Genomic DNA, 24,963 nt, shown 5'->3' with positions numbered 1-24,963 from the left:
CCTTTCAGTCCGCAGGCCGACGCTCTATCCACTGAGCCAAACCGGTTTCGGCAAAAAATATATATATTTTATTGATTTTTTACAGAGAGGAAGGGAGAGAGAGAGTTAGAAACATCAATGAGAGAGAAACATTGATCAGCTGCCTCCTGCACACCTCCTACTGGGGATGTGCCCGCAACCAAGGTACATGCCCTTGACTGGGATCTTTCAGTCCGCAGGCCGACCCTCTATCCATTGAGCCAAACCAGTCAGGGCCCTCCTCCATTTTTAACTTTGCAATGACAGCTGTCAAAAGGCAGCACGAGTTTTGTTTTAAGATCCCTACACCCCTACCACTCTGCACAGGCTGAAGATTCTAACAAACATAAATTCAAATAGAAACTGTCCGCAGTCTGCTCTCACTGGGTTGGCCCGCGAGGCGGTGGCACTGCACCAAGGTCCGCACGTCCAGAGCGCTCCCCTGGGCGCAGGGAGGCCGTTTGCTGGCACCTGCGCGCTCTCAGGGCGATGGCTCTTTCGCAGGAGCAGCTCCTGCCCGGAGCGCTCTTCCAAGCCCTCGCCTTAATGAGTATCCCTCTCCTTTCATATCGCTGCTCATCCGGGGCGCCTTTCGGCCCAGCTCCGGCCTCTCGCAGCTCCCTCAAGGCAGTTTATATTTTCACTTTTTTCTAAGATCTGACCAGGTCAAACTCCTCGCTGGGAGACGCCGAGTTCATCGCCATATCCTGGGTCTGTTACTATGGTGCTCAACGTGGCAGGACAAATCAAAGAGAAAGAACGATCTCATGCCACCCTTTCACCACTAAACGCTCCTCCGGGAAGTCGTCCCTGACCTCCCTGGGAGCCCAAACCCACGCGCATCGCGCTGCAAGTCCCAGGTCCGGCGCTCCCGGGGCCCGGGCGCCGTGTCAGGTCTCAGCCGCTAAGCCCCGCCCCCTGCCCCTTGGCGCCTGCGCTCTGGGGATCGATCCGGGGCGTTGCTCACCCGGGACCGGAAGTCTTCACTCTTCTTCGTCCTCGGGGTCGAGCGAAGTTCCGGCCCTTGCGACCCACCATTTATACCAGCCTTTAATAAGACTTGATACTAAAGACACAATTAAATCGGTTTGTCTTTGGCCTAAAGTCAGTCCACGTTCTGTCTGGACTTAACCCCATCCAACATAATGGTACAGTCCCATATAAGCCCCGCCCCTACCACCACCGGCGTCTTCCGTTCTGTCGTCATCACGTGGCTCCCAGGTACGCCCACGCCGGGTCCACGCCTTCCCAGCGCGCCGCTCGGCCTCCGCCGTTGCTAAGAGGCCTTGGATACCTGGCGGCGGGATGCTGGGCGGCGTCAGGTGAAGATGGTGGTCACCGGGCCTCAGGTAAGAAGAGCTCCGACCGTGACGGGCCAGCCGGGGCGTGGGGAGGCCTGGCGCTGACCTCGGGGCCCCGGGGCCAGTCTTATGGAAAATAGAGGCCCCCTGGGGTAAAGTAAACTGGGCACCATGGAGGCCGGAATCCCCGACCCGGGACTGGGCTCAGTCTCCGTCGCCTCCGGCTGCGCGGGTTTTCAGGGGTCCTGCAGAGTGTGAAAGCGTCGGGAAAGGACTCGTAACGTACTGGCCCGTCCCCTTTTCCTAGGAATCCCGCTTTAGGAATCTGCCCTGCAGCAAAAATAATGGCAGAGGTAGAAATATGTAAATTCCAGTGGTATCTATGCTGGCACGGAATTGGAAAGATGCCCAGGAGGGCGGTGGTTCAGTTCATTATGTCATAGCCATGCAACCATTAACCTAATCAGGAAGACTTTTCCTGTGGGGAGCTGGAGAAAGCAGAGAGCGGTGTTGTATATACACACAAAAACCAAGCCTGCACAGGATGGAACGAAACAGGAAAAGATAGCTGTGGTGGGTTCATGGGGGCATTTAAAAAAATCTGACAAAATGATTTTAAAGTTAAACTGCCAAAGTAAATATGTGAGACTAGCCAGGAAAATCTAAAATTAAGAGTAAGAAGGTGTGTGTAAAAACCGAAAATTTAAAAAAAAGTAATAAGGGGGATTAGCTCTCTAGTAGCACCAGAAATTATAACATAACTAGAGGCCCAGTGCACCAGATTCATGCACTGTTGGGGGGGGTTCCCCTCAGCCCGTCCTGTGCCCTCTCGCAGCCTGGGAGCCCTCGGGGTATGTCCAACTGACAGATTAGGCCTGCCCGCTAGGCCAGCAGTTGGACATCCTTAGCACTGCCATGGAGGGGGGAGAGGCTCCCGCCACAGCCACTGCGCTTGCCAGCCATGAGCCTGGCTCAGGGCTTCTGGTCCCCCTGTGGGAGTGCACTGACCACCAGGGGGCAGCTCCTGCATTGAGCCTCTGCCCCTAGTGGTCAGTGCGTGTCATAGCAACCAGTCGTTCCACCGTTTGGTTGATTTGCATATTAGGCTTTTATTATATAGGAAGGATTATAAAGCTGTAGTAATTAAAATAGTATGGAACTGAGCAGGAACTACAGGCAGGTAGAATGTATAGAATTCAGAATAAGATGCAGATATTTATAGTGATTTATTGTATAGTCAAGGTGATGTTTTAAATCAGCATCAAGCCCTAGCTGGTTTGGCTCAGTGGATAGAGCATCAGTCTGCGAACTGAAAGGTCCCAGGTTCGATTCTGGTCAAGGGCACATGCCTGGGTCGTGGACTCAATCCCCAGTAGGGGGTGTGCAGGAGGCAGCTGATCAATGATTCTCTCTCATCATTGATGTTTCTATTTCTCTCTCTCTCTCTCCCTTCCTCTCTGAAATCAATAAAAATAAATTTTTTTTAAAAATCAGCATTGAGAAGTTCGATAGGTGTCAGGCAGCTTTCTAGTAAAAAGTAACAATTTATTTTCATCAAAATAAATTCCAAATGGACCATTATTTTTTTATTGATTGATTTTAGAGAGAGAGGAAGGGAGAGAGATTGATTTGTTGTTCCACTTATTTATGCATTCATTGGTTGCTTGTATGTGCCCTGACTGGAGATCTAACCACAATTTTGGCATATCGGGGGGGGGGGGATGTTCTAACTGATTGAGCTACCCAGCCAGGGTCTCAGCATTTACATTTTTAAAAATGACATGCAAGTATGGGAAGAAAGCATTGTCGGGTGTATTCATAACCTTAGCATGGCAAATATTCTTCTAATTAGGTCATGCAATTCAGAAGCAAGAAAGGAAAAGATTAATACTTTTGACTCTAAAATTTAAAACCTTTTGTATGGCCTGCAAAATTTCACCAAATCAAACAAAGAAAACTCCTTCCTATAAGCTACGTTTAAAGACAAATTTGTGAAAGTATTTGTTTAATGATCAGTTAGAAAAATATTAAACCCAACAGAAAAATTAGGAGAGTATATGCACAAGGAAATCAGAAGAAATACAAGTGGCCAGTATAAACAGTTAAAGATGGCCATCTCACTAATTTTAAAGTGCTAATTAAAACTAAATGGGGTGCCTATCTTATTAGAAGAGATAAAAAGAATTAGAAATAGTATTAGTATTAGTGGAAGTAAAAGTTACAAATTTTTGTAGGGCACTTTACTTAGCCATTCAATAGGTAGGAATTTATTCTACAAATATGGAAAGTGCACAAAAGCATCATGTTCAAAGGTGATTGGTAATATTGTTTTACTAGCAAAATTTTGGGGGGAAAATGTCAATTTGTATATAACTAGTTTAATTATGGTATATATCTATAAAATGGAATACTGTGCAGTTGTGTTTTTTTTTTTAAAAAAAGATCCCTAAGTACCAACATGGAAAGGTGTGAAAAAATACAGAGTTAAGTGAAAAAAGACTGTTGTAAAATAGTGCATATGATAAAATCCTATTTTATCAATAAAACTACAAATTATGAATGTATCAAAAGAATCTAGAAGACTATACCTCCATGTTGACCAATGTCACCCCAATAAACTTAATGTAAAAAAAAAAAAGGAAAGGAAAAATAAGACTATACCTTATAGTTAACAGTAGTGAGAAGTAAGGAATCATGGTCTCCCACAGGGATAGGGTGAGGGCAGAGCAGGGCCATGTGAGTCGGCTGGTGGGAAGGCCAAGGCAAGAGACACGAGGTCACCAGGGTTGGCCGTAGGTTTCTGCGGCTATGCGTTTCACTATCAACCCTTGAGAATTGCAGAGATTTCATAGGTATGTTGCAGCTTCCTACCCTTTCTCATTTAATTAGAAGAAGTAGACGCCTTTGTTTCTTTTGGAGTCTTTCTTTTGGACTGTTGGTTATTGTTTTTCTTTTCCTGATCCCTTCTTTTTTCCATAGGTAACCATGGAGAAGGAGCTTCGGAGCACCATTCTTTTCAATGCATACAAAAAGGAACTATTTACCACCAACAATGGCTATAAATCGATGCAGAAGAGACTTCGAAGCAATTGGAAGATTCAGAGGTGATCTTGTGGATTGTTTTCCCTTCCAAATAATAATAGCCTGCTGCTAAAACTGAAATTTTTCATTTTCTTATATAGGCCAGATTGTTTAGGTGGGAAGAGCTCAATTTAAGGATCATTCAGAAGTAAATAAATTATTAAAGCATCTCTTGAAAATTGGCAGTTAGCATATTATTAAGTTATCCCCCAAATCACACAAAAATTATTCTAATTATACATATACAACTTTTTAAGAGGTTAGAGGTGTTCTCCATATTTTAACTTAGGTTATACTTCAATTTAGAGAAAGGAAAAATGAAAATATTTCTCTTTTCTTAGTGGGTAAGGATATGTAGTCATACAAGCTAATGGTAGATGTGATTGCATTAGCGGTGGGAGGGTTCTTTCTGCTCTGGCACAGTTTAACGAGGCTTAGAGGAAGCATCTGAGCAGAGCCCGATGGCTCTGGTGCCAGGTCGTAGCGGAGATTCTCACTGTGGGGGAGGCTGGAGTGGCATCTCTAAATCCCGTTATTTCCAGGCCTCGGTGGCCCCTGGGTCCATAAAGTCTAGAGGCTAAAATGACATAAATGGTTTAATTATGGATCTAACACTTGCTTTTAAAATCATATTTGTAGCTTAAAAGATGAAATCACATCTGAGAAGTTAATTGGTGTGAAACTGTGGATTACAGCTGGGCCAAGGGAAAAATTTACTGCAGCTGAGGTAAGAAATACCCTTAAAAAAAAATAAATAAAATAAATATATTTATAAAGAAGAAATATAATGAAATGGTTAGGAGCCTGGGCTCTGAAATTCTGGATTTAAACTCTTATTTACCACTTACTGTGTTGCCTTCAGGTGCTGACGTCATCTCTTTTTTGATCGAGTTATGATGGTCAAATGAGATAATGCATGAAAAGTGGCAGACATGTACTGTAGGCTCATTAAATATTAGTCACACTTCTTTGCCATATTTTTGCTTTGAAAATAGGAAAATTCCATTTTAAATTATTTTATTTCATGGAATAGACAAAGAATGGTAAATGTAAAACCCAGAACACAAATAACAAGTGTTGGCAAAGATGTAGAGAAATTGGAACCCTTGTGCACTGTTGGTGAAAATGTAAAACGGTGCAGCCTCAAACAGTATGGAAAAAGTATGGTGGTTCCTCAAAATTAAAAATAGAATTATCCTATGATCCAGCAGTCATACTTCTGGATATACATATATCCAAAAGAATTGAAAGCAGGATCTCACAAGTTAGTTACTTGCACACCCATGTTTATATAATGCACACTAGCCAAAAGGTGGAAGCAACCCACGTGTCTATCAACAGATGAATGAATAAACAAAATGTCTACACATACAATGATGTATTATTCAGCCTTAAGAAGGAAGGCAATTCTGATACATGCTACAACATGAATGAATATGGAGAATGTTATGCTAAGTGAAATAAGCCAGACACAAAAAGACAAATACTTTATGATTCCATTTAGGTGATGTATCTAGAGTCGTCAGATTCATGGAGAGAGAAGTACCATGCTAGTTGTCAGGGGTGGGAGTATGGGGGAGGGAAGTGTGGAGTCGCTGTTTAATGGATGTAGAGTTTTAATTTTGTGAGATGAAGACTTCTGTAGATTGGATGCACAGCAGTGTGAATATATTTAATACTACTGAACTGTACATTTAAAATGGTTAAGATGGCCCTGACTGGTTTGGCTCAGTGGATAGAGCGTCGGCCTGAGGACTCAAGGGTCCCAGGTTCGATTCCAGTCAAGGGCATGTACCTTGGTTTCGGGCACATCCCCAGTAGGAGGTGTGCAGGAAGCAGCTGAAAGATGTTTTTCTCTCATCAATGTTTCTAACTCTCTATCCCTCTCCCTTCCTCTCTGTAAAAAATCAATAAAATATATTAAAAAAAAATAAAATGGTTAAGATGGTAAATCTTATATGTATTTTGCCACAATTAAAAAAACCAAAAAACCACAACACACAACACAGCAAGAGCCTTTCCTACAGAGACTTGGAAAAGTGCCTTGGTGCCCAGGGAGGGCTGTGGGGAGCAGGGAGGTGAAGCTAGGGTGGGGCCAGTGTGGTCCTTAGTCTGAGGCAGACCAAAGTCTCCTTTTCTTATATTGTGTGGGGCCAGAGAGGAGTCCACAGGGGAGCATTTCTGTTGTCCTTTTTTTCTCAACCTGATTGCAAGGCCACCTCATCCAGGAAGGGCATGAAGAGGTAACTGCTTCATCAGGTGAATTGAGAGGAGTAGGAATTACCATTGGGAATCTGGAGGTGACCAGCTACCCTTCCCAGTGAGACCCTGGGGGAGATGGTTACGCAGCTGGTAATGGCCTGCACAAGAGTAACTTTATTTGTTGGGCTTTGGCCTAACTCCAGTATATTTTCTCCCCCACCACCTCCCTTCTCCACGTAGGGAAGACAGAGAGCAGTGACCAGGTCCTTGCCAAGGAGCAAGCAGCCTCAGGAAAGTGAGAGTATCCAGAGAGAGGGCCAGCGACCAGTGCCTGGGGACATTTGGCAATATCGAGACATTTTGGGTTGTCGGGAGCGGGTAGGTGCAGTTGACATCTAATAAGTAGAAACCAGGGACGTTGCTGAGTGAAAGAGACCGGTGAGCTTCCTTTAGCTAATAGTTTCCCACTTTTAGTTTGCTTGTCAACTTGGAAAATGTCACTTTAGTTTGAGTATTTTTGAGCTTTATGTTTAAAGACAAGCTTGGAAATCCTATGAGGAAAGTAAATTTTATATTATATACATTTATATTTAGGTGCCTTATAGATTTGAGGTGTTTATTTTTCAGGTGGTTAAGATCTTATTCATAGAATTGTGGACCAAAGTTTTTGGGTGTATTCACAGGTTGTTTTTTTCCTTTGTGTAGTTTGAGGTCCTGAAGAAATACCTTGACGGCGGTGGAGACATCCTTGTGATGCTAGGAGAGGGTGGGGAATCCAGATTTGACACCAATATTAACTTTCTCCTTGAAGAGTATGGAATCATGGTTAATAATGGTAATTATTATTATTAATTTAATAGAGGCAGTCATTTCCTATTTATTATTCTAGTTGTAGCCCTCCGGGCCTAATAGTACAATGGAAACCCCTGGGGTGTGCGGGTACATGGCCCAGCACTCTGGCCTCACTGGCAGTCTGAACCTTCTCTGCCTGGGCTTCCTCTGTTTATACAGTGAGAGGGAGTGGGACAGAGTTTCAGGATCCCTTTCAGGTCAAAGTTTTAAGCATCTTTACTAGTAATATCAAACTTACTTCTAATCTGAAATGACCTTCCTGTCTTTTCCCCTTAAAGATGCTGTGGTTAGAAATGTATATTATAAGTATTTCCATCCTAAAGAAGCTCTAGTTTCCAATGGAGTCTTGAATAGGTAAGCATGTTGAAAACAGAAATGTCTTTATAAATGACTCTCATCTTTCCTACATGAATCTTCCCTCATCTCTTCTCCCACATTCATTTCTCTGGCCCTTTTTTCTCTTTCCCTTTTGTTTTATTTCATTTTATTGTATCATAATTTATTTACTGTATTACTTCTCATCCATCAATTTATATTCCTCCCATCTTTTGAAACTTTACTAAACATTCACCCTTTGTCAGTTTTTATTTTATTTATTTATTCATTTATTTATTTTTATTAATCCTCACCTGAGGATACTTTTTCCATGCTTTTCAGAGAGAGTAGAAGGGAAAGAGGAAGGGAGGGAGAGAGAAACATTGATGTGAGAGAGACACAGTGACTGGTTGCCTACTGCACTCGCCCCAACCAGGGGCGGGGAGCGAACCCTTGACCTGGAATTGAATCCCCAACCCTTCAGTGAGAGGAGGCGACACACTAACCACCGAGAAACACCGACTAGAGCACCCTTTTTGTCAGTAGAACACATTCAGTTGCAAGCAACAGAAAACCCTATTGAAATGGGATTAAACACTAAAGAGACTATTGATTCATGCAATTGAAAAGCTCAGAAATAGGCAAATTTTGGACATGGATTAACGGAAAATACATAATGTCTTCAGGGTTCCAATTCCATTTCTCTGCAAGTGTATTGGATCTGCTCTTCTGAGTGTGTGGGCTGAAGTTTTAACAGTTCTCAGATTCAGCTCCGCTTGCCACTCCATCTGGGGAAAGAGCGTGTGCCTGAGTTCCAGCATTCCCGTCAAGAATAGTCCTGACATTTGCCCTGTTTGAGCTGGCCTAGGCCACATGCACATCCAGGCTGGTCACTGTGGCAGAGGGCATAGAATGTCCTGATGGCATAGCTAACTCATGTTCTTCAGCCCTGGAGCCTGGGATGAAGTCAGTTTTTCTGATCCATTGTCTCTGAAAACATAAATTAGGGGCTTTAGGGAAGTGGGAAATGAGTGCCTGAGAGGAACAACATCAGGTGCCCTCTGTGAGCTTTTCCCTATATGCAAAAGGATTCCACACTTGAACTTGTTACATGGCAGGTGCTCTGCCGGCTCTGATGATACAGTCTAGAATGCTAGTCTAGAATGTGGGTTTAGTATATGGACCCCTCCCTCGGGTCTCAAGAAACAGGAACTGATCCTTATACTTTGTTAACTTTTGCAAGTTTCCCAAAAGAGGTATAGGCGTGTAATGGGTGTATACCTTTAGTTATTAAGAATTGTGTCTTGAACAACTCTGCAAAGTCTTCACATCTAGTTTATGCTACTACTGAATGGAGGGTGAAATTCCTGAATTGTTTTGGTTTACTTGATTTTAATATTTTTCTTCAAGGGAGATTAGCCGAGCTGCAGGGAAGGCTGTGCCTGGAATCATTGATGAGGAGAGCAGTGGAAACAATGCCCAGTGAGTGTGTGTTCTGAGCCACCTGAAGGTGACGCCTTTGTCATTCTAAAGAGTTTTCTTTTTCAAAATGAAGAGCTTTTTGAACGGTTCAAATTATATGATTGTCCAAACACTATGCTGTTCACCTGAAACTAATATAAGATAATATGGAACATATATATATAAAAAAAAGCAGAAGCCGGTATAATACTAAAGGAATTTGTAAAAAAGAAAAAAAGAATTCTTCTGAAACAAAATAGAAGTCCTTTACTGTAAATCTATGCCAAAGATAATGTGTCTTAACAGTATGGTATTTAGATTTCTAGATATTTTTTCATATATAAAAATTTTTAATGACTAGATAAAATTGGATTTATCTGAACTTGTCTAATCTCTTATTATAGAACATATAGGTAATTTATAATATTTTGCTTTAATAATATCTAATTTACGAAGCAATTGCTATGTGACAGGCATATATTATCTCATTTAATCCTCACAACAAACTAGATATGTACCCTGACCCAGACTCAAACCTGTAACCTTTTGGTGTATGTGATGATACTCCAACTAACAGGGCATAAATTAAACTCTTTTTTTTTTTAAATATATTTTAATGATTTTTTACAGAGAGGAAGGGAGAGGGATAGAGAGTTAGAAACATCAATGAGAGAGAAACATCGATCAGCTGCCTCTTGCACACTCCCTACTGGGTATGTGCCCGCAATCAAGGTACATGCCCTTGACCGGAATCGAACCTGGGACCCTTGAGTCCGCAGGCTGACACTCTATCCACTGAGCCATACCGGTTAAGGCAAATTAAACTCTTAATAGGAGACTCCTCATGCCCCCCAAGCTCCCAAGTTTCTAACTTTATGCTTTGGTTTTAACATTGCTGTTTTCTTCATTCTGAGAGCATTTCCTTCAAACAACTACCTTTGCAGAGCTCCAGCTTTCTTTCAGTAAAACCTTGCCCCTTCTATATCGGTTGGCCTTACCGCAGGATCTGTATCCTCCTTCCCCTCCCACCCCACTCCCTTTCCATGAGTACGTTGCCCAAGTCAGACTGATTCACTTGAGATACCCTAAGTCTCTGTTGGACAGTCTGTGTAGAAGCGTTCAGTGGGGGTAGATGCGTGCCTCTGTTCATGTAAGCGCTCAATTGGTAGCACACTCTTCTAATGCTGGACATTCATTCTTAGAGAGAGCACCAGTCAGATCTATCAGGGAGAGGGAAATGCTTACCTCTGCGACATTGCTGTACAGAGCAGGCTCATGTGGAACTCTGGTTCAGTTCTTAGATGAGGCTCCCTCTTCCTCCACCTCCACAGGGGCTACTTTAGTTCTTCCAGTTACAGTCGTTTGCACATATGATTGTAAATTGTTAATTTACATTCATATTTCTTAATGTGCTTTATTAACCTGGTAGCTAGAATTACATTAATTTTTGTGTTAAGAAGTCAAAGCTTAGAGGATATTTTGTGTTTGATAATGAATTACTGAAGAAACACTGAAATGATCTTTTTAAAAAATATATATTTTTATTAATTTCAGAGAGGAAGGGAGAGGGGGAGTGAGATAGAAACATTAATGATGAGAGAGAATCATTGATTGGCTACCTTCTGCATGGCCCCTATTGGGGATTGAACCTGCAGCCCAGGCATGTGCCCTGACCAGGAATTGAGCTGTGACCACCTCCTAGTTCATAGGTAATGATCAACCACTGAGCCACGCCGGCCAGGCTGAAATTATCTTCACAAAGTTTTTATTCATTATTTTTTAAAATTGGAATGTTTCTTTAATGTTTTACAGGGCTCTCACCTTTGTATATCCTTTTGGTGCCACATTGAGTGTCATGAAACCAGCAGTTGCTGTTCTGTCCACGGGTTCTGTCTGTTTTCCACTGAACAGACCCATTCTGGCTTTCTATCACTCCAAGGTACAGCCTTTCCTAGACCTGAGTGGATATGTTCTTTTATTATTGAAGTAGTAAAAGCTACTGTTTCTAGAGGGGTTTCATATACAGTATTTTCTCATTGGTCTGCTCAACAGTCCTGCAAAGTGGCATTTCAATGATCTACACTTTACTTATGGGGATAATTGATGGAGCAAGCTTTTATCATTCTAAATCCAAAGCTTTCCACTATAGCATGAGGCTATCTCTATTATAACTTCTTTTTAATTAAAAAAAATTTTTTTAGCCTCACCTGAGGATATGCTTATTGATTTTTTTTGAAAGAGAGAGAGAAAGAGAGAAACATCAATGTGAGAGATAAACATTGATTGGTTGCCTCTTGTATGTGCCCCAGCCAGGGATTATGAACCCACAACCTTGTTGTATTGGGACAATACTCTAACCAACTGAGCTACCCGGCCAGGGCAAATGGGTTTATTTCTAATTTTTGTGTGATTATAACTGTAAAATAGTGCATAAATTTTTCAATATTTCAGACTGCTTTGTTGCATATATTGACAATTTTAGCAACATTGTGTGAAAGAACTGAAACCTGATCAACACTGTTTTTAGTCATTTTGACATATTTATTAATCTAATAGTCAAAAATACTTTATTTTGATTTGTTTAAAATTATTAATATTGACATTTTTTCATTTCTGTTGTGAATTTTTCATGCTCATGGCTTAGTTTTCTAGTTTGGATCTTAGTTAACTAATACTATTTTTGTTACTTGAAAACGTCTTGAACTCTCTTTAGATTTATCTTTTTTTTTTTCCTTTGAGGTTATGATCTTCATTTATAAGATGACAGTGGGAAATGCTATAGAACCAATTCACAGTGTTTTTTGTTAAAGCCCAATAAAAGTGTCTAAAATGAGAAGCAGATTGGAATGTGGTTATTATCATAGTTGATATTTCTAGACTGTTGAAATCCTGATGAGAATTGGCACTTACTTGTATACAAGACAGTTGCTTACGTAATTCTGATGATAGGCGTTTGGAAACTAGGGTGCCTGCAGTGCATTTTGGGATCCTGATGTCTGATACTGCTTTGTCATTTGCAGAACCAAGGTGGGAAGCTGGCGGTGCTTGGCTCATGTCACATGTTTAGTGACCAATATTTGGATAAAGAAGAAAATAGCAAAATCATGGTAAGCTTTTCCCTTTCATCACATTAATGTATAGTGTATAAATATGATTTTCATGTCATTTTAAAAAATACCAATTCACCTTTTCTTTTAAAACCAGCTGTTCAGAGTCCATTATGTGCCATGCACTAAGAATACGAGGTTGAGTCAGGCATAGTCTCTACTTGGAGACTGTATAATGCAGTGAGAGAGAGAGAGAGCGTGAGAGACCGAAAGGAAATCCAGAAGGAAGCGGCGAGTGTTTCTAAGCATGCCAACGTAGAGTGGGAGCCGATCTGGGGAAGTGGTTGGGAACAGGCCCAGACAGGGTCTCATGTACAAAGTTCAGGAGCTTGAACTTTGCAGAAAGCCTCAGGCGCCCTTGCAAGGTGTTGAACAGCCTTGAGTATAGTCAGATCTGAGTTTTAGAAAGACCCCTCGGTAAGGCATATGGAAAGTGGAAAGGAGGAGTCAGCCTGGGTCCAGTTCTGAGGCTGGTGGAGTCAGCCAGGTAAGAGGAGATAGGACCTGAAGGGAGGTCCTGAATGAGGTGAGGGGACTAGCAGGAACAAGCAGTATTTAGGAGGGGGTATTTATTTATTTATTTTGTTAATCCTCATGTGAAGATATTTTTTTCCATGATGTTTAGAGAGAGTAGAAGGGAGGGAGGGAAAAGGGGAGAGAGAGAAACATTGATTGGTTGCCTCCAGCACACACCCTGACTGGGGCCAGGGATTGAACCTGCAACCCAGGTATGTACCCTTGACCAGGAACCCAACCTGTGACCCTTCAGTGCATGGCCAACACTCCAACCACTGACCATATCATCCACGGCTAGGAGGGGTCACTGATGGATGTGGGGAATGAGGTACAGGTATGTAGTAGCTGCTTCAGAGTAGTGTGAAGGAGACCTGTGAGGGGTGACAGACTGCGTCCCCAGCTCTCCATTGATGTGATTCCAGTGACTCACTTCCCAGAGGAAGAAACTCCCATTTTCCACTAATGAAATGCAGTCCTTCAGCCTTGGAGACTTGAGGCCTCCAAGACTCCAGGTGTTGGGAGATGAATTAAGTGCTTGAGTCTATGGAATCCACATGAAGTTCCATTGTCACTAGACAGTCTGGGGAGATCTCGGTATATTCTCTGATTTAAGTGCAGACTTTCAGCACATTAAACAGGGATTGCTTTGGGACTGGGAACATGTTTTAATCAAATCTGGCTTGTGGTTAGAGGATAGAACGCCTTAAGATAAACAATAAATTTCTGATAATAAAAATGGCATTACAGTGAGGAAAACTTAAGTTTTTATATGATTTCACAAAGAGGAAGGTGATACTCTCATTTGAATCACTGGTTCAGTCTTTTTCCTATTATCAATTTTTCTTTATTGATTGAATTCTCTATTCCTGTCTTTGGCTTTCTCAAATAACCAAGTGTTTAATTCCGCTTATTTTTTTAAAATCCAGGATGTTGTTTTCCAATGGCTTACAACAGAAGACATTCATCTAAACCAGATTGATGCTGAGGATCCAGAGGTAGGAGGTTGTGAATCATTAAAAAGACTTTTAAATGAAAATTGAGTCTACCTTCTCAGCACCATTTCTAACAGTACGAAGGGAGTAGATCTCTTATCTTGTCTGTAAGACAGATGGCAGGAAGTGATGCTTGTTGGGGAGATGAAGGCTGTGTTGTAAAAAAAATAGTAAATCTAATTACATAATTATAGAATTTATTGGCATGGGAGCCTCTATATGTATATAATAATTGGAATTTTAAAATATGGTGCCTGGTCCAAATTTTCAAAATCAGTATCTGTAGAGAAATACTTCTTTCAGAAATATGAAGGATATAAAAATACTTTTTTTCATGAAAGAAACAAGAATCATCTGAATTGAAGTTTTAAACTATGATTTTGTGGCCTTTGGCAATAAAAATCCTAAAGGTATTATAATAATACCAGTCTTAGGACCAGTGGTAAAACCAGCACTGGACTGGGCACCAATAGCCTTTACCACCAGTCCTTGGGCCTTCAGCAGGTTATTTTGTCCTTTTTTTCATTCTGGTTTTTAGGGGACAGTAATACCTGTGATGTCTGCCTCACAGTGTGATTGTGAGGCCTAAGTTCATAGATGTAAATAGACTTGTTAAACTAGAAAGTGTGAAAGGTGCTATAGATCTCTGCAAGACATTGTTTTTAACTTTTGTAATTACTGTATATCATATACTTCCACATAAACCATCTGATCTAAGCCTCGAAATAGCCCTGGGAGGTAGATGGTGTTAAACTAATTTTATAGATGAAGAAACTAAAATTCTGTAAGATTACAGTGTGCTCAGATTTCAAGCACGTGTGGAGCCAGGATCCAAGCCCAGGTCTCCTGATTCAGTCCACTCATTCTACAGTTGCTTCTCTGTGCCTTAACCTCAAATGTCAGGAAAATGAATTCCTGGGTGTGGAGTGGAGGTGGGCAGAAGGCAGTCAGAAATGCATCCCGATTGCTTCCACCCTCAGCTGAGGACATGGCCCCCCAGGAGCTGACTCGGGTTAGGAAGCAGGAGAGCCCCATGTCTGATACTCCCTTACATGGAAACAGTAAGTGCATGGCTATTTAGCTTAGATTCCTCCTGAAAAGTGATGTAAGCCCCCAAGATAAAAGAATTGGGGTGCACCCAGGAATTCACTTTTCAGATCTCACAGGACCCAACTCTGAGTGGGTGGATCGTGGGCAGCTGCCAACCCTAGTTACAGTGTCGTAGGTCAAGGGACGCAGCCCCGAGCTGCTGCATCCACCCCGGTGCTGGGCGGCCACCTCGCTCCTGCTCCGTTTCCGGCACTCCTGTTTTCCAGCGGAGGAAACGGAAATAACTAAATTCTTGAAGCTCCCCGCTGAGATTAGTTCATACCTGGCCAGGCCATTAATGCCCACGTCAGCTTGATTGCGGAGCCCGTGTCTCTTCTCTGTTATTCACATGCGACACTGGACTGGCTCTGAGGGGACCTGCCGACAGGAAGCCAGAGGAATACAGTGCCGTGAAGCCTTCCTCTAGAACCATGCAGGTTAATGTGTCTGCCAGGTGTGAGGCCCGGTGAGAACTGTCCTCGAGTTTGAAGGCTTCGGAGAGTAAAAGGCTGGATCCGGGAGCCTTGCGAAGTAAGACTTCCTGAGATCCTGAACTTCCTATGGTTTTCGTCAAATCTTGGTACAGCCAAATGGGTTTCAACCCCAGATAATACAGCTCAATTTCAAATATTTAATCAAATAAAATGGTGGCTCGATAAATAGCTGAAGACATTTACATAACAAGTTTTAACCTCAAAAGCTGCCAGGAAGTCATGAAAACTAGTGGTCTGAGAAGCACTCTTAAGTTTCTGTCTGGACACTTAAGGCCTTGATACTTTTCGGAAGTAGGAGTTTGTAGCAGGTCTCTGTGCAGAGACAAGAATCAGCCTTTGGACCTTTGGGATTCCCGGGCTCATTGCTGAGCTCTTGTTACTTCTCTCACCTTCAACCACTGTCACATTAGAGGGTTGGAGCTTCTAAAATAGAACCGTGTTATGGAGAAGAGCAGTTATCTGTATGCTCCTTCCTTGTTTCTTGTCTACAAAAAAGTTTGAGGATTGGAGGAGACTTGGACCCTTGGAATATAGGGGGAAAGTGAGCCTGTTTGTCCTGACTTATTTCTGTAGTGCTCAGGTGTGGCTCCTCAAGTGCTGGCGCTGGAGAATGTGGGACAGTATGTTGTGTGACTTCAGAGGACTGATTTTCAAACTGTTACCAAGTTGGCCTTGTTAGAATCAAGGCTAAATGCAGCTCAAAGGGCATAAGGAATAGTTCTTGTTGCCAGCATGTGCTTATTTAAATTTAAATTAATTTTTGAGTAGATAATACAGTCACATAGTTTGGAGTTCAAAAGCATATGCAATAAACAGTCTTCTTTGCTTTAAACAGTCTTCTTTGCCATCCGCAGTGATGGCAATCTTAGCAGTTTCTCGAATGTGTATATACACTAATAGCACATTACTTTTCAAAATTACCAATCTGTCTTGGAGATGTTCCCATATTTATACGTAAAGAGCTTTTGTTAGTTTTGTCCTGTTTTTTAAGACTGTGTTTTCATTGTTTGTATGTAGTATATTTTGCCAATCTCCCATTGATGGACGTTTAAGTTTTCTTGGTCTTTTACTGTTTCCAGCACACAGATGTGTCATCATTAGGCATGTCCTTGGTTAGGTGTGAGAAGGGCTGGGGTCTAGTGTCCATGCAGGGCGGTGGTGGGGGGGTTGTCTGATCTGAGATCATAGGGGTTCATACATGTAGCAGGAGAAAAAGCAAAGTGTATGGCCCAGATGCTGGTGGGTGGGTAGATGTAGTGGAAGCTTGTGGACTTTCTTTTGTGATTGCCTGTTTTCTCACTGAAATAGAAAATAAGGTCATTGGCTAAAATTAAGAAAGGAAAAATCACTTTAGATGGTTGAAGTGACAAAAGGAAACTGTAGGATATGGGAAGTGAATGGACTAGGGCAGGGGTGGGGAAACTTTTTTCTGCCAAGGGCCATTTGGATATTTATGACATCATTGACGAGCCATACAAAATTATCAACTTAAAAATTAGCCTGCTGTATTTGGTCAATGAACTCACCACCAATGCCTGATTTTGCGGGTTTTATATGGCCTGCGGGCTGGATGTTCCCCACCCCTGGACTAGGGGAATATTATTGATTGCTGAGCACTCAAGGTCAGTGATCATGAAATTAAAAGCAGACCAGCATGCAATAAACAGTCTTCTGCAATAAACACCATGCATAAAAGTCAGCATGCTGTGGGTTTCTCCAGCTGTGTCCAGTGACGTGAATACCAGCATGAGTAATTGGAGAGGTGGATTTAGCCAGCATTGGGGTTGAGTGAAGTGTCTCAGAGTGGCTTATTTAAGGGTGTTGTCAGTGATCAGGAATGGTGAAATCTCTTGGCAAGAGATTATAAATATTACAGATTTAGACCTGAGACATTGGAGACTTGACAGATTAAAATCTTTCTACCCTCCTGAAAGGAACCCTCTTGTGGCTTTCAGATTTCCGACTACATGATGCTGCCTGACACAGCCACCCTGTCAGAGATGCTTCGAGTGTGTCTCCAAGAGGGTGATGAGAACCCACGGGACTTCACCACCCTCTTTGACCTGTCCATTTACCAGCTGGATGTCAGCTCCCTCTCCAAGGTCATCAAGTCAGTACCTGTGGCTCTCTGGGCTGCACTGCACTTCATTCTGAGTGTTTGGTTTAAAAACATGAGCCTGGGGAGGGAGGTTAGGGTCACAACAAATGTGTATGCAAAACACATTCTCAGGTCTATGATGAGGTTGACAGAGAGGGCTGGGATATTGGGGTAGGGGTGCTGACGCAGAGGGAACGGCTAGCCATTGTTAGCCCTTACTGTGTTTCAGGTGCTGTATCAGCCTTTTAGGGTGATCAACTTGTTCTGGTTTTTCCTCGGACTTCCCTGGTTTTATTTATTTTTACTTATTGATTTGAGAAAGAGAGGGAAAAGAAGAGATGGAGGGAAGGAGGGGGAGGGAGGGAGTGGGAAAGGGAGAGGGAGAAGGAGAGTGAGAGGGAGAGAAACATGGATGTGAGAGAGCATTAATCAGTTGCCTTCCGGAGACCGAACCAACTGGAATTGAACTGGCGACTTCTTAGTGCATGGGATGACACTCAACCAAGTGAGCCAGCCAGGGCTCTTAATATCTATTTTCACTGTTGCTATACTCCTGGTGACTAAAACTGCCTGCACATTCAGTATTTGTTGAGTGAATGAGCACACAGATGTGGATATCATACAGATCTGTTCAGTTACTAGATGCAGACTTCAGATTTGAGTACTGTTTGCTGATGGTCAAAACAAATAAGGCCTGGCCAGCATGGCTCAGTGGTTGAGTGTTGACCTGTGAACCAGGAGGTCATGATTTGATTCCCGCTCAGGGCACATGTCCGGGTTGCGGGCTTGATCCCCAGTGTGGGGTGTGCAGGAGGCAGCCGATTAATGACTCATCATTGATGTTTCTATCTCTCCCTCTCCCTTCCTCCGTGAAATCAAGGAAAAAAAAAGCAGGTGCCTTATTAAAAATACAAACATAAAACAAACAAGGAAACAGTGAGTTAAAAGAATCAGTGTTCATTGGGTAACAATGAAAAGCCTACTAGGAGAAGCCTGATATAAAACTTTCCCTTTCACTTCTCAATGAAGTCGTACTCGATGATGCTGTAGAGGAGAGTCACGAAAGGGTTATTACATCACGTGTAAGAACACACACTTTGTCTGCAGAAGTGCTGAACCGCCTATCTGATGGAGAAGAGCAGCGTACGATCATAGATGTTCTCCGCACACTGTCTCTCATCTTGATCCTGCTTTTCTTTCTTCTTGTTAACACAGGGCTTATGAACAGCTCAACGTGAAACATGAACCTCTCCAGCTCATCCAACCTCAGTTTGAGACACCGCTGCCTGCCCTTCAGCCAGCGGTAAGTGGGTGTGCTTGGGGGATCCCACTACAGAACCCCACTGTCTGCCCTTCCCTTGGCAGCTGGGGCCCTCCTGTGGATCCTCCATATGCTATTTGTGCCACTCCTCATGGAGGATCATTTCTCTGCTCTAACCATGCACAGTAACCAAACCTACTGGCATTCTGCAGAGACTTTTATTAGGTATAGTTCCCAACGGAGAAATCAAGGGCATAGACATCTTTTGCTGTTAAACATTTTCCATCTTGTTGGATTGGAGGGCATATGTGAGGATTTTGAGGTAAAAAGGAGGAAAACTGTTGTGCTGCAGCTTTCTAGGAAACAGGCGCTCAGATTCATAGCATAGTTCTGACAGCCCAGGGCATAGTCATGTGCATAAAGGTGATTTTCCAACATTCAAGTCCAGCATTTACTCAGCTTGTTCTCAAAAATTGATTTGTCCCACCATATTCTGAAATATTCTGAACCATTTGGCTTCATCTTGGTAGCTTGAAAAGGCCATGTGGAAGTATTTACGTCACAGAAAATCACAAATGCTGTAGATCAGGCCTTTTGTTTTGAGAGCTGATAAACATTTATCAGCACACCACTGGTTTATACCTACAAAATTTGGCTCCAAGTTCAGCACTTCCTACACTAATTTACATCTGCTTCCCCAGTTTCTGTCCCTAAGGAGTTCATGATTAAATGAGAAACAAGTTGTACAGTCAAATGTTCACTACATATCAACACTAATAAAAGAGAAAAATGGTAATTGGCGTACGAGCTACCCTTTTCATTGGCTAATCTGGGCTATATGCAAATTAACTGCCAACTAAGATTGGCAGTTAACTGCCAACAAGATGGCGGTTAATTTGCATATGTAGGCACAATGCAGGGAGGCAAAAGGGAAAGCAGGAAGAAGCCCCCTGCCACTGACAGTGATCAGAAAACCAGGGGGGAGCTAAGAGCTGGGGGGCAGGGCAAAGGCGGCACTGGGGCCGCCTTTGCCCTGCCCCCCAGCCATGATCAGAGAATCAGGTGCCTTTTCCACCCTGGCCAGTGATAGCAGGAAGTAGGGGTGGAGCCAGCGATGGGAGCTGGGCACTGTCGAAGCTGGCAGTCCCAGGAGCTAGGGGTCCCTTGCCTGGGCCTAAAGCGAAGCCCACGATCGCGGGGCCGCTGCAGCTGCGGGTCCCCGCTGCCCGGGCCGGACGCCTAGGCCAGAGGCATCAGGCCTGGGCAAGGGGCCGATCCTGTGATTGGAGGGTGATGGGGGTCAACGCCTGAGGGCTCCCAGTATGTGAGAGGGGGCAGGCTGGGCTGAGGGACACTCCCCCCCCCCCCCCCACACACACACCCAGTGCACGAATTTCGTGCACCGGGCCCCTAGTAAGCCTAATAAGCCTTAAGCTTTGTGTCCTTACAGGAGTCAGTGGGTGCTGGTATGTCAGCTTGGTCAGTTTAGTGGTGTAGAGCTGGCTCTGCTTGGCTGTTTACAGTGGGTAGTCGTCTTGCTTGATATGGTCTGATGGGGGAGGGCAGGAAGGGGTGATGGGTGCTCCATCCCAGGGAAGGCTGAGTTGGCCTCTCGTTTCCCTTATGCCTCATCACTGCCAGGTTGGCTTTGAATATGCTCTTTCATGACAGACCCTATTTCTTTTAGGTTTTCCCTCCCAGTTTCAGGGAATTGCCACCTCCTCCACTGGAGCTGTTTGACCTGGATGAGACATTCTCCTCGGAGAAGGCACGGCTTGCTCAGATTACCAATAAGTGTAAGTTTGGTTTGTCTTCTTTTGTGAGTTTTATTTAATTGTGAACTTCTAAGAGATGTTGTGAGAGAACACTTAACATTTATTTAGGGAGAACAAAATATGAACAGGAGAGTAAAGTTACAGTTTTGTTTATTTCATGTAAATTTCTTTCCAGGCCAGTTAGCTCCGTGAATTAGAACATGGTGCTGAGCAGAAGCCAAAGTCTCAACTGTAATCCCTGTGGGAACTTAGTTTTGACCTATCTAGTGACCATAGAGTGAATTCTGAGCCAGGCTGCCACATAGCAAATCTAGGATACTAGTCATAGGAGCAGTTAAATAGGAAAATGCAGTCAGGGCCAGAAGAATTAGACTTCAAATTGGATCCTTCCAAGGGATCCTAGAGAGAATCGAGCATGCCCACCTTTCATGTGGGTGAGGAAATGAGACCCCAGTCCACACAGCTGCATGGTGAGTGGTACTCCTGACTCTCAGTCCAGTGCTCCCCCTGACGTGCACAGCCTCCAGGACAGAAATGGGCTTGCACACATGTGCCGAGAGGCATCAACTTAACCATTTGGAGGCAGAGACCCCACTCCTGGGACTCTCAGGAGATAAATGAAGGTATACAGATGACTACTACATTATATACTTAAAAAATAAAATACAGTTGGGAATGATTGTAGTGTTCACTAGCAGGGGAATGGTAGTAAATTGTGCCACATTCAATCGATGGGACAATATGCAATCATTATAAAAGAAATTTATAAAGGCCAGGGAGTGACACTGATAGAATTTAAGTGAGTATCCTAAATTAAGAAAGCAAAATAGAAAACCACATGTCCAGTAGAATCCCAACGATGTGAACAACAACTGTATGTCCCCAGAGACTAGAAAGGAGTATGCAAAAATGAGAATTATTCTGCATCTCTGTTCTGCACCAGGCACTGTGGGTAGGTACTGGGTAATCAAAAATTAGCAAGACATAGTGGTTAGTCCAGTAGTAATAATAGACCAGTAATAATGATGTGACCCAGCATTTCCAATTCTAGCAATTTATTCTACAGAAACCCTTGTAGAATCGCAAAACGAAAAAGCTATAGCTATAGAGATATTAATTGTAGCATTCAAAAAATTGGCAACAGTCTCCTGGGCCATCAGTAGGGGGATTGGTTAAAAAAATATGAAAAAAATAGAATATTATACATCTGTTCAAAGAAAGATGTAAGCTTTGACATGGAATTTCATATTACATGGTTAAGTGATGAAGGCAACTTACAGAGCTTTATAGTTTGATCCCATTTTTACACATATGTAAATATATAGGCATAATGTGTCAGTAATTACCCTAGGTAGTATTGGTGGGGATAGAGGTAGTACAAGAGCTGTATGGTTTGAATACTTTAATTTAAAAAATTAGATTTCAATCATAACGTTTAAAAAAAGAAGTCTCAGGGGGAAAAAAGAACTTACAGTCTAAGGAGGGCAGTAATGGCTTTCCATCTTGAATATGAGGCTGCTGGGATGATTTCACAGACATATGCTGATGATGGAATTATGGGTGATTTTTTCCCCTCTAATTTCCACTTAATTCCTTTTCGATAATATTGCTATAATAAATGCTATTTAAAATACCTATGTGCCCTTCTCATAATGGTCCGTGCTCATTCAGAGAATGGTAATTTGATTTCCTGCTGGTTGCTGTTCTTTGTAATGTCAGAATGCTGGAGCTGGGGATAGGAGGGCCAGAGCCAGTTCAGCTTTATTCTAGTTAGGAGTGTCGTACTTTTGTCCTAATTTATAAAAGCAGCGCATCAGTGACCTTTACAGTGTGTCCTGTGGTCACATTACCCAAGGAAGAGGTGAGTGATCTTGAGAGATGTAGGAACCTGACAGGGGTATCTAAATCACAATAAGTTTGTACTTGGGGAGGGGCAGAAGGTGAGGGTTAATCTAACTGCCCCAACTGTGCTTAGGTACTGAAGAAGACCTGGAATTCTATGTCAGGAAATGTGGTGACATTCTTGGAGTAACCAATAAACTACCAAAGGACCAACAAGATGCCAAACATATCCTTGAGCACATCTTCTTCCAAGTGGTGGAGTTCAAGAAATTGAACCAGGTACGAGTCTAGAAGGCCCACTAATGTGGGAGTCCTTCGAGTGTCGGTATCATCCATAAACTGAGTTTTATGCCATTCATTCATTCTGCAATATTAAGTAACTACTAAGTGAACATAATCCCAGTACATCACATATTATGCTGGATAAATGCTATGCTATTAAAAAAGCAGAGCAGCGTAAGGGGATCAGTGGGCTGAACGTGGCAGTATTAGATAGGGCAGCTGGGGTAGGTCTTACCACAAAGCTGATACTGGAGCAAAGATGTGAAAGTGTTGAAGGATTTAGCCATGCAGATAGCGGGGGATGAGAGTCCCAGGCAGAGGGAAGACCTCTGCAAAATCCCTATGGCTGGGCTTTGCCTGGCAGGTGTGAGGAACAATGGTGGTGGCCAGTGTGGCTGGAGAGAACTGAGCAAAGGATAGAGCAGGACGTGAGGTCAGCACTTTATGTTGGAAACCATCTGTCTCTGGACTAAGGACCAAGACTTTGAAATTATAGCTGGCCTTCATTTTTATACCTTGACAGGATTTCTAACATTAAATGCCAACCACTGTTGTTAAGTGGGCATTCAGACACTATTGCTGGAAGAATAAATTAGTCCCACTCTTCTTGAGGTATTTTTTTTTTTAATATTTTATTGATTTTTCACAGAGAGGAAGGGAGAGGGATAGAGAGTTAGAAACATCGATGAGAGAGAAACACCGATCAGCTGCCTCCTGCACACCTCCCACTAGGGATGTGCCCGCAACCAAGGCACATGCCCTTGACCGGAATCGAACCCGGGACCCCTCAGTCCGCAGGCCGACGCTCTATCCACTGAGCCAAACCAGTTAGGGCATTGAGGTATTTTTTATAGTATCATTCAAAAGCCCTAAAAATGTATATACTTTTGACCCAGCAATTCTGATCCTCAGAATTTGTCTTAATAATCTTGAATATATATAGATTTACACCTGGATTCTCGGCGCAGCAGCACTTAATTTAAAAAATATATATTTTTATTGATTTTGAGAGAAAGAGAGGAAGGGAGAGGGAGAAAGAGAAACATCGATGTGAGAGCAGAACATTAATTGGCTGCCTCCTGCTCACCCCCTGCCAGAAATGGAGCCCGAAACCTAGACATATGCCCTGACTGGAATTGAACCAGCAACCTCTCGGTGCATGGAACGATGCTCAACCACACTGGCCAGGGCACAGCACTGTTTTAATCGAATAAAATAATCAGTGGGCAAGAATAAAAATCATTATTAGTAGGTTGTTCCTAGGGTGAGCCATAAGATTTAAAATGTTTGAAGAGTTTTAGGACTTAGGGAGACATTCATGATCCAGTAAATGGGGTCAGGGAGGACTATAAAGCAGCATAGAGTTGTTTTTCTCCATATATATAGTTAGGAATTTAGATGCTGAGTGGAAAGACTCGTCAGGGTTTGAGCCTTTAGTGGCAGTGGCTGGCACTGCTGGGTACTCCTACTGCACGCCTCATATGTGCCAGGCACAGTGCTGGATGTTGGGCTGGCAGAGAGCAGGATGAATGCAGTCCTTGCTGTCTCTGACCTGTGTAGTGGGGCAGATGGAATATGTGGGCATTTACAATGCTCTGAAATAAATGGCATCCAGAGGTGAGTTGCTGATATAGCTGCTCAGCACTGAAACGTGGGATGGAGCTCAGGTAGATTCCCAACAGTACTTACCCTGGTGGCAAGGCAGGGACAGGCCCCAAGGCCAACTCTGATGGGTCTTAGCATCAGCGCCTTCAATGGTATTTGCTCCCTACTTATCATGGTGGGTGATGGGCAGTGGTCAAAAGCCCTGTCGTGGTCGTGAAAACTTGACTCTTGGGTTTAAAGCCAGAGATAACCTACTGGTATGTGTCCCAATTAAGATGTTTCAGAATCTTTAATCAAAGTCCAAAACACTAAAGATCACATTTCAGACTTTGCCCTGAAATACTAAAATATATGTCTTATTCCCTCATCCAGGAACATGACATTGATACAAATGAAACTGCATTCCAGGACCATTTCTGAGGACCGTGCCTCTTGGAGCATTTTCTGCCTCCTTATTTGTAAACTGTTTTTCAATTGTTCCTCAGTCCTTTATCAAAATTGTCCATCTACTCTTCTATGAACTGTGGAAGAGTTGTATATCTTCTGTAGTGCCAGATAGGTATAACATTTCTAACTTAGAAAACCCTTATGTAAGATACGTTCCATTTCTAAAATCAAATGATTAAATCTGTACTTTTATAATTTATGAAATAGTCTTGCATTGAGTCTTGC

The 24,963-nt window shown here is 42.9% G+C and overlaps 1 protein-coding gene across 2 annotated transcripts; it reads left to right on the top strand.

The window, feature by feature from the left end:
- Positions 1-767: 767 nt before the first annotated feature.
- Positions 768-24,942, top strand: IFT52 (intraflagellar transport 52). Of its 2 annotated transcripts, XM_059707029.1 has the most exons (14): positions 768-1,367; positions 4,299-4,423; positions 5,040-5,127; positions 7,308-7,437; positions 7,733-7,808; positions 9,180-9,251; positions 11,043-11,169; positions 12,251-12,337; positions 13,780-13,848; positions 17,384-17,538; positions 18,742-18,829; positions 20,475-20,583; positions 22,538-22,683; positions 24,664-24,942. In XM_059707029.1, exons 1-14 carry the CDS (start codon positions 1,347-1,349, stop codon positions 24,709-24,711), a joined length of 1,341 nt encoding a protein of 446 aa, XP_059563012.1. In that variant the 5' UTR covers positions 768-1,346; the 3' UTR covers positions 24,712-24,942. The 2 variants fall into 2 exon arrangements, with proteins under 2 accessions (XP_059563012.1, XP_059563013.1); XM_059707030.1 differs by lacking the exons at positions 768-1,367; positions 4,299-4,423; positions 5,040-5,127; positions 7,733-7,808 and having other exon boundaries at positions 7,306-7,437.
- The last annotated feature ends 21 nt before the right edge of the window (positions 24,943-24,963 follow it).

This window comes from Myotis daubentonii, chromosome 8 (genome assembly GCF_963259705.1).
Source record: "Myotis daubentonii chromosome 8, mMyoDau2.1, whole genome shotgun sequence".
Classification (NCBI taxonomy): Eukaryota; Metazoa; Chordata; class Mammalia; order Chiroptera; family Vespertilionidae; genus Myotis; species Myotis daubentonii.
The sequence above is the reverse complement of the archived record's forward strand: the minus strand, read 5'-3'. Positions and strand labels throughout refer to the sequence as shown.